Genomic DNA, 13342 nt, shown 5'->3' with positions numbered 1-13342 from the left:
TTCGAGCCTACGCCCTCTCAGTTGCTTCTTACCGCCTGTGATAAGAAAAACTGAGGCATATAAAATTAAGTCATTTCTGAAAATCTTGGCCAAATGTTCTGTTCAAAATTGTAATGCATTCTGCTGAGAATTGCAGATGTGAGATTCCTTCCATTATTTCTTTTACTAAATATTTATTTCAAGCAAAATGACTCTAATAAGCTTCTCAAGCCCCTTCTAAATCTAAAATCTTGTGGGGGAAAGTGAGCTTTGTTTTATTTTTCCACAGTATAATTTATCTGCAGAAAAGTAGAGGGTTAGACCGCTGATAATACTGCACTCTGCTACAGGATGCTTTCCACATACCTGGGCATTTGCCTGCCTTCCCATATGTTTATCTTTCTGGAGCTCTGGTACATTCTGTTGTGTTTCACTTTAGGGGTGATTGGCAGATCTGTTCCTGCCACTCAATGTGATATTGTTGAATGGTAACTTCTACCTGTGCTCTGATGAATCTGTCTAGTGTCCATTTACCACGTATCAACCTGGTGTAGGTGTGGTGCTACTAAAACGCTGAATCAGTTACACCAATTGAGATTAATTTAAAGGAGATAATTTTCTGGGGAATGGCCCTTGGGTACCCTGCAGCAAAAACTGTGGATGAGAATGTTTGGTTGTACAGTTAATAATTTTGCTGTAGTTGAAGAGTATAGAGACAAGCTTGTTGTCTTTTTTTTCCCCCGTGGTTCCCTGATAATGCTCTAGCATCTGTACTCTCCTTGCCCATCCTACTTAAATGGAGAGTACAAAATGCATGTTTAAAATTTAACATGGCTAGGTCCAAGTGTAACAGGGTAGTTTGCCCCTTGGGAACTGGGAGGGTTTAGGAACTGGAAGCTAATCCAACTCCTAATAAAGACAGTGGAAAGACTCTGTTTCTGACGGGAAACTAATCAACTCCATGTGTGGCCTTCAGGCTCCTACCTTGATACTGCATCCCTTTGTTTCTTGACTTTAGGCACCCTGCTCTTAAGTGACAGGAGATATCATAAATAAATAAATAAAATGATTTTTTTTTTTAAATTGTGAAGTGTCAAATTATAATCTGAAAAAATATAACATTTAAACTGTTTTGGCCTGCATCCCTGAACATGGTGAGGGATTCCTCAGAGTATGAATCACTTTAAATATCCTCTAGTGCTAAATTGTTGCAGTTCATTTATCTGCCCTCTGACAGGATCATAGAAAAATTCACAACAAATGCATTTTATACTCACTCTGAATATGCACTTAATGTTTTACATCAGACGTTCAGTGAAGTAATTCTCAGTATTTGTGACAGTTGTCTGTATTCTTGGACAAAATCCCATGTATGTATAATATGATCTAGTTATTTTTAGGGAAGTTGGTATTTATTAAACATTTTGGAATATATCCTGCAAATTGATGGAATGATTTTAGGGGTATGGTCTACAAATAATCTGTGGACTGCTATGTGTAAGAGGAGGATACTGTCTTGGTAAGGATTGATTGATTGATTTGTATTTGTACAGAGCATCACAAATGTAAAGCATGCTTATATCACTGCTAACTGTTAGCAGTATCAGATTTGCAAAGTTTACTTTGCTTAGCACTTTTGGTCTGTAAGTACTGCTTATTACGTACTTTAGCACTCTGAATATTTTGTGTCCATGTCAGTACATACAGGAAATTAATGTGGACCCTTGACCAGAAACTTCACTGATCATGTTTCCTTGAATGTGATGTAAGTTTAAAAACCTTAAGATCCTACAAGATTTGCCTTGCTCTTTTTCATCACATGTGAACGCCTCAGATTTTACTCAGGAAATACTGCTTAGATTGTGTCTTGTGAACTGTTTTACTCTTGAATGTTAAACCTTACAGTTTTGGTGAGGATAATGGAAAAAGCTATTTTCTACATCCTTTAAAACCACATGCAAATCCTATATCTTTCAGAAGTTCCTTTAAAAAACTGGAGCAGTCTATTACTGATGAAGCATGGTAGTTTTCTGCCTTTCTGCTTCATTAGAGATGTCAGGTCTGTTATCTTTCCTTCATTACACGCATGGCTACAGAGCAGCAGTCTACCCATAGGTCAGAATAAAGATAACCACAGTATGACCCAGCTCTCTGAGCTGCAGTGCATGCTGTCTTAGTCATGCAGTATTTATTTGTTTAACAAAGCCATTTTTCTTTTCTGAGGTGTACATCTTCTTTTACATCCTTAGAATTATTACTAAACATACCGTAAGACCTTTCATTTGAGGATTCCATGGGAATTTTCAAATGGTCACTGCACTTCTGCAGGTAGTGAATCACCTCCATCTTACAGATGGGAGTCCAGGGATAGACTTGCTCAATGTAACACATCAAGTCAGTAACAGAGATGGAAATAGAACCTAAGATTCCTGACTCCCATTCCCCCTTCTCTAAACAGTAGACTGACTCCTCTTCTCTAGTGAAGAGCTAGGGAGGCCCATTTCTGATCTCACTTGTACCGGGATAATGTTACTGTCTTCCTTGAAGTTACTCCTAATTTACATTGGTACAAGATCCGAATCAGGCCCTGAAAGTTTTCTTCACAGAGTACAACATAGATGTCCTCAGCTATTGGATATTCTTATAAAGAAGAAGAATCGGATATTTATTTTGGGGGGAGTTTGTAATTTAGTTTTTTCATTGTTTTTATTTCTTACAGGGCATAGATTGATCAGTCAAACTGCAGCTAAAATTGATGTGGACTTTGATTATGATGGACCGTTAATGAAGACAGAAGTTCCTGGGCCTAGGTCCAGAGTAAGTTCACAAAGTGAGGTGGTTTTAGTCACACACACACCCCGACCACACTGTGATCGACCAAAACACAGTATCAGGCCTGATGCATAAAAACCGGGAGCTAAAGATTATTGTTATCCTAAATAAATATGACTACACAATACAGAGAATCCATTTTCTTTCAAGACCCCCAGAATGAGAGACTAAAATGGAAGAAACAATACTAAAGAACACCAATGGGTGGAATTCCAAGCAGCAAGAAAATAACTGTGCACACACTTAGATCAGATTACGAAAAGAGTTAAGCAAATGTCTGTCTGTCTCAAATATTTTAAGACAAAACTCTCCTCCCAGATCTGCATGAAAGATCTCATCTGTAAAGATCTGCTTCAATAGTATAACTTCAATGGTGCAAGTAGTACCGTTGTACCAGGGCCTGCAAAATGTGGGGGAGGGGCAACTAAAGGAGCCTCTGGGGAGATGGCAGAGTATCTGAGTAAAAATTTGCAATGGCTGATCAGAGAGGAGATTTTGCCCTTTGTGTCTAACCTCCTGGTTCCTTAATGTCTGCTGCTAGTATTAAGAATTAGAAGCCAGTGAGTCTAATGAAACCTCCGATCTGCAGGAGAGCGAAGTATATTTGCTTGTCTCCCAGTCCTCTAGCTGCAGCACAGAACTGGTTGTGCTGATTACAAATTGATACTTTAGATTTGAAAGTGACATGAGGGTTTCATGTAGCTGGGCATTATTTCCTTCTGACGGAGTCAAGTCTTTAATAGAAATCACTAAAGCAGTTCAGTTGAAGTGTACAAACTATGTTTATCATGCTCTTGATTTTTTTATTATTTCCTTTCAGGAGTTAATGAAACAGCTAAATGGAATTCAGGTAACTCATCAAGTTTATTTTTTGCTGCCAATCTCTCAGCATTTCCATTTTAAAATCAGATTTTCTAGCTTTAGGTTCATAATGCAAAACTAGGCAAAAAAGGTTTAAATCTAGGAGTAGTTGTAACAGACTAACAATATCCTATAATATCCTGAACAAACCTCATGGAATTAAGGTAAACTTTATTGAATAAAGTTAAACATTATTGAATTGGGGTTAATACCTTTGGGGTAAACTGTATTATAAATGCAATTGTGTATGTGTTACTGTGGCATTGTATGTACTGTTTCAAATAGGGAGGGGATTGCTAATGTACTTCCTCCATTATCAGCCTTTGAAGCCATTTCCCCACCCCCCGGACACACCCATACTAGTTCAAACTGACTTCTCCAAAGAGTGACAGCCAATGGAAAGGACCTCTGATCCACAGCAGGCCCCATCCTTAGGGAAGGATTGAAAGAACTTGACTTACTGGGGCATATAAAACTGTGTGCTTGTTCTGAGCTGAAGCTGTCATGAACTTGTAACCACAAGGAAACCCTGAGAGTGGGGTGTTGAAAGACTGCTCTTGCCTGAGGCCGTGTTAGAGTTGTGGTGGTCTCTGGTTAGTTTCTTAGCATGTGTGTAGGTTCTTTTATTGTTTTTATGATGTTTTCTCTATAATGCTATTTACCTTAAGAATAAAGTAGGCTTGCTTAGAAAGCGCTGTATGTTACTTATAACTGTATCAATCGGTCTGTTATCAGTGTCTGAAGAGAAAGCAAGCAGGTTTGTTTAGGCAGACTGTCATTGCTGGGAGTAACACAGGGGATTGGGCCACTGAAGGGGGAATACAGGTGTAATTGCCCTGAATTGTGACAGTAGTATTTTATGGTTACGTTATTGTACAATGTTTAATATAAAATAACTCTAACAGTTTTAAAATGCTGAAATGTTTTGTGCAGTCCGTGCACCCTATTGTTTATTATTTACCTCTTTATGGATTCCTACTGAATGTGGTGATTTTTTTAATTACTATTAAGTAGAGGATATGAGCATAGGAATCTTTGATCTTAAAAGTATGTCAGTATAACTATATATTTCCTTGACCAAAGAGCAATTCTGCAATGTGCACACTTGATTTATGTGCAGAAACCATACCCTTGCAGTTCAACTTTACTCACCAACTGGCACATGCAAGACCACATGCACACAGTGTGTGTGTGCGGATTATTAGAGGAACAGATTGAGTCAGGAATAATGTGTTTTATTCTCTATTCTGCTACTGACTCATTATTTGACCTTGGGCAAATCATTATCTTCATTTAATTCATTGATGCTTGTAAAACACCTTGAGAGCCTTCGATGAGGAGGTGTGAAATACTGTACCTCATTCTGTTCCCTCCTGTGTCTCTACTGCACTTCCTATTAAAATCCCATTTTTGTAAGAGGCTACAGTAAACTTAATTTCCATACAGCAGAGATGTGTATGTTTGTATTTTGTCAATACTTTCAAAAAGGTTTTACTATATATGTCCCGCATTTACTATCTCCAGATTGAACTGAATATTCTGCCACTTACTAGATTGATTGGTTTATTTTTTTTCGTGTAAGAATGCAGAAGCTGTGCATTTTTTTTGCAATTATCAAGAGAGCCGAGGGAACTACCTTGTAGACGTAGATGGCAACCGCATGCTGGATCTCTACTCTCAGATTTCATCCATCCCAATAGGTAAGAGCCAGATTGCGCTAAAGCTCCTAGTTTGTTATGGAACTGCTCCTTTCTCTCTCCCATCTCTGCTGGAGAAGCTGATTGATTAAACAGTGAAATAGCTGACACCATGTTTGCCTCATTGCAGTCACAGTGCTTCACTGATTTATATTTCATAATTGCATCTCTGTATAGCTGGAGGATCTGCTTTAGGATTCAATACACATGGCTCACTTGAAGCATATATTGGGACCTAGAAGGAGACATAATATTAGTCTTGGATTGAATCACGGGGGGTGGAGGGTTCTATAACTTTTAAAACAAGTTCCTTATTAAATTTAATGGCCTAAATGCAATATTTGAGCAAGCATATTGCCTTAAAGACACAGCTGCCCTTCTGAGACAAAGACTGTCCTCCCACTCAACCTCTTCCCAACGCAGACAAAACACATTCATTTGAAGGCATTCTTATCCTCACATATCTCTTCTGTAGATACCAAACATGTTGTGTCTGAAATCCATTTTCTCTAGTTCCTTATGAGTCTGCATGATTAAATACATTATTGGCATACTGTGGGGCTAGCCCTGCAGAGTTCCCTTTGTGTTATCATATACCTGACCAGTGCTAGCCCACTTTGTACATTGTTTATGTTGATCACAGCAATTGAAACAATTTGGTTCTAAAGTATTTAAGCTAGGTCATCCAATATGGACTTGCTAGATATGTTTGCACATCATTACACTTGAGAGAATCCAACGATGTTGTTTAAATCAAGTCTTGTATTGCCAATAGTCAGGTTCATGACTACTTTCTCTTGCTGTTTTGGTCCCCTAACATACTTTTGTAAAAGGTCACCTAGGGAGTGAATCTGGAGGTTTAGAATAGTAGAGGAAGTATTTGCCCTCCATTTGAAAGGTCAGATGCATTAACCAAAGTTGTTAGCATATGCCAACTGGTTGCTGATCTTGACCCAGGTCCTAGAGGACAGGTGTCTACATTGGAGAAACTACCTCTAACTGTCCTCCTGTTGACACGCTCAGCAGAGAGGCTAAATGGAAATGAGAACTGAACCTCACTCCCATCCTTAGAGGTGGTACATCTGGGCCACTACTGAGGCACATTGATGGGAAGTGCAGGGAAAGCTTGCTGTACCCCTACTGCATTATACAGTGGATGGAAGAATTTGCTATCTAGGGCTGTCAAGTTGGCACCTTTCATCTAAATTCACTAAAATAAAGGTTCTTTTGGATGAAATGAATTCAGTATTTTAACACCACTTTCATCTTCTATGGCTGTTGGTCCACTTAACGTTGCTGACCTGAACTGGGACTGAAATAGCAGATAGCATTTCTGTTTAATGTTTGTAAAGATTGTAGAAGATGGAAAGCACCATATAAGAGCTAAGCATTGTTGTCAAAACATTTAATTTAAAAGTTTGCCATTTCATAGCCTCTTTTGAGAATAGTCCAAATATGTAGCTTCCAGATGTGTAGGCTGCATTAATTTGATTGGACTTTGTGGTGGGGCAGTGCCCCACCACCATGCCAGATTAGGCTACAACGGGCCAGAGCAGCTGCGCAAGGTGGCTGTCAATCCGGGAGGGCCTGTTAGAGAGCCAGTCAGGGCCAGTATTACAGCCAGCCAATGAGGGCTAAGCTAGGCCCTATATAAAGGCTGCCCAGGAAGGGATCAGGCAGTCTCTCCCAGACCTTCAAGGGAGAAGGTCTGTCTCCTGAACAAAGGAGACCAGCACCCAGGACAGCCAGTGCTGGGCAGGCTCTGGCCCTGATAGAAGGGCCCACACTATGAAGTAGGTATTCACCCACGCAAGCTTATGCTCCAATACGTCTGTTAGTCTATAAGGTGCCACAGGACCCTTTGCTGACACTACGGACACTCCTCTGTGGTACCACGTGAGCCCATGGTAATGCACGTGCTCTGATACTCTGGAGACCTGTGGCCTCAGTATCCAAGGAGAGACAATTACCGTACCATCTCTAAAATAGTGGCACCAACAATCTTTCTGTACTGGGCACAACAAAACTCTCATTTAGGGAGTGCTCTGCCCAACTATCGGTACTGACAACATCCACAGACGCTCCTCTGTGGTACCAAATGAACCCATGCTACTGCATGAGCTCTGGTACCCTGGAGACCTGATGATTGGGGAAGAACCACAATCCCCATTACTTGGTACCAGGACCCCGGTATCGAGCACATCCCGACACCCAGAATCGCTCTTGGCACTGGGCTGCATACTGCCAATACCCCAGTCAGCAGAACCCTTGCCCACTGACAAATCTGGCCAGGAAAAGATCATTCCCTAGCCCCTCATCGTGGCCCACCATCACACGACAAGGGTCCTCCCCAATTCCATCAAGCCAACCTACAATCGCGGTATGGGCCCCTTGAGGTAAGCCCACTGCCCATGCCCGCCTTCCTCCCTCTATCCCCCAAGGCCATATTGTAACTCTTCAGTGATGTACACACACGTCACGACCATCTCCAGTGTCTCTCAGGGAGAATACACCAGATGGTTTGCTACAGCCTGGCTGTCCAGAGCACTTGAGCCAGGGCAGGAGAGAGTTTTTTCAGAACAGGAAAAAAAAACCCGAAGAGAAAGCTACCTCGCCAGCACACTTCTCCCCATTCTTCCCAGATGAGGCTGTGCTGCCCACCTCTCATCACTAGGTGAAGATTTTAAGAACTTTTTGGATCTTACCAAGGGGATGGCAGACAAGCCGCAGATTCCCCTACAGGAGGTGGCAGATACACATCACAAGTTGGTGGAAATTCTGTGCACCACCTTCTCATCTAGAATTGTCCTCCCAATTAATGAGGTGATTCTAGATCCTACCAAAGTCATCTGGCAGACACCAGCCTCCATCGCACCAACCTGCAACGGAGTGTAAACAAAAACAACCCTACATCTCTACCCAAAGAGGCGGACTTTGTTTTTCAGCATCTGCAACCCAACTCCATCATAGTGGATGTGGTTAATGCACGAAGCAAGCAACATATTGCCAAGTCAACTCCATACAATCAGCCTTGGCAAGATGGGGTATTCATCGACAACATTACTGTTTAGAGTCCTAAATTACCAAACTGTCATGGCAAAGTACAATTTTATTAATCATGGGAAACCCAGTATGTTTCTGGAACATTTCTGGAAACACAAAAAGAACAGATTCAGACCATTCTTAGAGACAGTCAGTTAATAGCCAGACTGGTCCTAGAGACACCACTGGATGTAGCTGTTACAGCTGCCCACCCAGTCTCCATGACAGTGGTACTGAGGTGGGTTCTGGTTTTTTTTTTTTTTTTGTTGGCTACATCTCTCTAGATTGCCCAAAGAGCTATAGAATTCCAGTTTGAAGGGCTGAACTCTTTGTGGAGAAGACAGATTTTCTCTCCACATCCTGAAGGATTCTCGGACCAGGTTACACTTCTTAGGAATCTACACTGTGGGACAGAAGAGAAGATATACCTCTCAACCTCACCACAGGTCACAATCTTCTCAATACCCATCATCTCAATGCTGTTATGAGCCACAGTTTAAGAGGCCCAGGGCATAAAAGTGGGAATAGTCTGCACCCCAGTCCATGACCTCTCAAACTGCCTCTTATAAACACTTTTGATGAGCTGGTCAAGGGCTCGAACAATGATAACTTACAGCATCAGCTGCCATCTGTACATCTTTTACGCCACTCAGAAGTCATCTTACCCTATTTCACAGCAGTTAGGACCAGCTCTAGAGCAAAGAGATTGATTTCTAGCCCTGAACCTACAGGGTGCCTACATTCCATATCTCAATACGACCATCGTACAGGAGATTTCCTACTGCTTACCTTTGGGGCAGGATCATTATCAGTACAGACTGCTCCACACAGTGTATTCTCCAAGGTTCTCTTCTTTGTAGTAGCATACTAACCCCGGTACGGTAGCTGGACTTTATCAGCACCAACCTGATGCAGTATGAGTGAGAGTGCGCCTCTCACTAACCACATGTCTCCCTAATATGCTGGAGAGCTCACCTACACCACAACAAGGTTCAGGACAAATGGCCTTCCACAGAAATGACCTTCCATATCACTCTCTTTTGGGGCAAGGGTTGTCAGGAGTGCCTGTGTGCGCTCTCTGCCTTTCATCAAAATGAACACACAAAGGTCATGATGGACTTCATGTTACCTGTATGTTTTGTATAAACAGCCAAGGAGCTGCCAGATCTCCCTCCCTCTATAAGACGGCACTCAAACTTTGAAATTGATGCACCCATCACAGTGTGCTAATCTCAGCTGTCTCTCTACCAGGGATACAGAATGTGACAACCAACAGTCTGTTGGAATTTTCTCACGACAATGAGTGTGTACTGAATTCAGAGGTGCTTCAAGATGTATCCGCCCTTTGGGAAATCCTGCCTATGGATCTCTTCACTAGTTAATGGAACAAAAAGGGTCCTTGTTACTGCTCCAGGACTGGTCTTGGGAAACATTCACTGGAAGTTGCCCTCATGTTCCCAATGGGACAGGGACCACTTGTATGTCTTTTCCCAGTTTCCTACTCTATCCAAGATTCTGTTGAAAATTCAACAAGACAAAGCGAGAGTTATTCTGATTGCCCCTCTTGACCATGATAAGTCTGGCTCCCTTACCTGACACAGATAGTAATATGCCCTTCTGTTTCTTTTCAGCCCATTCCTTACCCACTCTCTCAAAACAATGGACTGACCCTTCACCCCAACCTGTGGGTCCTCCGCCTCCAGGATTGGCTCCTTCTTAGTTCCACGGCTTACAGGAAGAATGCTCTGACGAGCGGAAAGATGAGTTACAACACAACCACAAGTTGACCACTTGACATACTTATCTACAAAATGGAAATGACTCCAAGTTTGTGTCATTCCAAACACAAAGACCCAACCTCATCTTTCCTTCCTCTGATTTTGCACTACATTTTAAACTCTCACTCAGCTCCCTTAAGGTACATCTTGTTGCGAAAATGGCTTCCCGCTTGGTGTTTGCTCACCCACTAATGTGTAGATTCTTTAAGGGCATTGGGAATCTCTTCCCCCGTGTGACAGCACCCACTCCAGCCTGGCTTTGACTAGACCTCCGTCCAAGTCCAGGGCAACTTGTTCTCTCTCACAGACTGTCCATGAAGACAGCATTTCTAATTGCCATCACCTCAGCTAGGCACATAGGAGAAATAGCAGCCCTGATCACACATCCATCATTCACAGCCTTTTTTTAAGACAAAGTAACTCTAAGGCCATATCCCAAGTTTCTCCTTACTTTTTCTGCATTTTCCATATGAATCAACAGATCCATCTCCCTGTTTTTTTCCCAAAACCACATTGTGACAACTGGGAGACAATTGTGCATATGCTAGATATTAGAAGGACATTAGCATTCTACTTGGACAGGACTAAGGACTTCAGGAAATCCCCTAAACTCTTCCTTTCATCCACAGAAAGATCCAAAAGCACTGTGATATCACCTCAAAGACTATCAAAATGGGTCTCTAGTTGCATTAATTACTTATCAAGGGCACAACTTACTTCTGTCCAGAGTCCATACTCGCTCCACAAGATCAGTTTCTACCTCAATCACATCCCATAGGGATACCCCTATCTCGGCAATCTATAGAGCAACGACTTGGGCCTCTGCCCATACTTTCGCAGAACATTATGCGATCACTGAAGATTTGGCTGCTGACACTATCTTCGACTTCAGAGTATTCTCTGTAGTAAAAGACTCCACTCCGAAGTCCCAGCCTCCAGTGGTGGGTACTGCTCAGGAGTCACCTAAAGTGGAGCGCCCTTAGGGACACTACTCAAAGAAGAAGAAGTTACTCACCTTGTGCAGTAACAATGGTTCTTTGAGATGTGTGTCCCTATAGGTGCTCCATAACCCACCCACCCTCCCCTCTACTTTAGAGTTCTCTATAGGGCTCTGTGGTAGAGAAGTGGGGGGGCGTTTTCTCCCGTGCAGTGCTAAATAGACTTGAGGCAGACCACGAGGGAGGGAGAGCACATGCGCGGGCTCAATGGGACACTGCTACCAAAAATCTCCGATTAGGTGTCTGTGTGCCCCTGCACCTTTAAAGTGGAGCACCCATAGGGACACAGATCTTGAAGAACCATCGTTATTGCACAAGGTGAGTAACTTCCTCTTTCTTTGTTGTTTAAGTTCGTACTTCAATCCACAAAAAATTAGAAAATGAAGCAAAGAACCAGTTGTGGAATCTAATATGATAAAACTGCATAAAAGATTAGGCTGTAGTGCTGATTTAAAGTTATGGTGGCAGGCAGACTGATGGGCAAGGGACTGAAGGATGGAGTTGTCAGACTCTGGAAAACTGGGTTAACTTTTGAGAAATATTTCAGTGGAAAGGAAAATCAGGCAGTGATTCAAGCACAATTGCAAAGAATGCAGATTTATGACCACTGATTGATCAGTGTACAAGCACTGCATACGTGTTACTTCTGACTTGTTTAAGGAAATGTTTCCGTTGGAAGAGCACCAGCAAAAAGTTCTGGGGTAATTAGAAAGCTAGGAGATGTACCTTGTATAGAAATTGTGATAATGCAATCACCACCACGTTTCTCTGAATCCATAATTTAGCAATGTTTGAGTCATTGCAGTATTTGTAAAGTCAAAAATCTTTGAGTTAATCTTTTTGCAATTATGTTGTCAAATAACATGCTTTGCACATTGCACCTTAATGAATGAATAAGCATTCCAGAAGCCCTCACTATTTGCACCCATTAACTCAATTGCTGTGCTTTCTGTCTGAGGCCGCTTTTGGGAAACCAATTTGGTTGGCTCTAATGTGGAAGTAGCCGTGGTTTTAGGGGACACTGTGTGTTTCTGCACTAAACAAAATCTAATTTGACCCTGCATTTCTATAAATGAAAATGAGTTTGGTATTATGCTAGCCTCCCATCATCTACATCACAAAATTGCCACATGAGACAGGGGTCCTGGGGAAAAAATAGCGTGTGATTATGTAATTAAAAATTACAGCATAATACATACGCACAAGGGGGCCAAATTGAGGTTGTAGATAGTAAATGCCAGAATTAATGCTAACTTTAAAGTGCTTGACTTTACAACCTTAATGTTCTTTTAACTTGTAGATGTGCAAAAAGTTGTTACAGTATACATGAAATATTTTTTCATTTATTGTATGTCCTTAGATTTGAAATATATGTCTGGAGCACATATGCCATGCTTATTTGAAATCATGAAGAAAAGGATAGATGAGACAGAAAATATCATATTGCCTCTATTTAAATCCATTGTACACCCACATCTTGAATACAGCATGCAGATGTGGTTGCCCTATCTCAAAAAAGATATACTGGACTTGAAAAAGGTTCAGAAAAGAGCAACAAAAATGATTAGGGGTATGGTATGCTGCTGCCGTATGCGGAGAGATTAATAAGACTAAGGGGGGATATGAGAGAGGTCTACAAAATCATGACTGGTGTGGAGAAAGTAAATAAGGAAGTGTTACTTCTCAGAACACAAGAACTAGGGGCCACCAAAGGAAATTAAAAGGCAGCAAGTTTAAAAAAAATAAAGTATTTTTTCACACAATGCACAGTCAACCTGTGGAACTCCTTGCCAGACGATATTGTGAAGGCCAAGACTATAACAGGGTTCAAAAAAGAACTATATAAATTCATGGAGGATAGGTCCATCAATGGCTATTAGCCAGGATGGGCAGGGATGGTGTCCCTAGCCTCTGTTTGCCAGAAGCTGGGAATGGGTGACAGGAGATGGATCACTTGATGATTACCTGTTCTGTTCATTCCCTGTGGGGCACCTGGCACTGGCCACTGTCGGAAGACAGAATATTGGGCTAGATGGACCTTTGGTCTGACCCAGAATGGCTGTTCTTATATTCTTATTACTGGAGTCAGGTGATGGCATTCATGAAAGATATGTCTTGGTGTATGTACTCCAGATCCTTTACGAAATTTGTTTCT

The 13342-nt window shown here is 41.7% G+C and overlaps 1 protein-coding gene across 3 annotated transcripts in view; it reads left to right on the top strand.

Annotated features, from left to right (window-relative positions):
* ABAT (4-aminobutyrate aminotransferase) overlaps positions 1-13342 on the top strand; it is a 144315-nt gene that overhangs the window by 79095 nt on the left and 51878 nt on the right. For all 3 annotated transcript variants that reach the window (XM_038420038.2, XM_043494676.1, XM_038420040.2), the window contains exons 3-5: positions 2699-2796; positions 3632-3661; positions 5255-5372. In XM_038420038.2, the coding sequence (XP_038275966.1) occupies positions 2699-2796; positions 3632-3661; positions 5255-5372 (246 nt within the window). The remainder of the gene's footprint in view (positions 1-2698; positions 2797-3631; positions 3662-5254; positions 5373-13342) is intronic.

This window comes from Dermochelys coriacea, chromosome 10 (assembly GCF_009764565.3).
Source record: "Dermochelys coriacea isolate rDerCor1 chromosome 10, rDerCor1.pri.v4, whole genome shotgun sequence".
Classification (NCBI taxonomy): domain Eukaryota; kingdom Metazoa; phylum Chordata; order Testudines; family Dermochelyidae; genus Dermochelys; species Dermochelys coriacea.
Note: the sequence above shows the minus strand (reverse complement) of the source record. Positions and strands in the feature narration are given on the sequence as shown.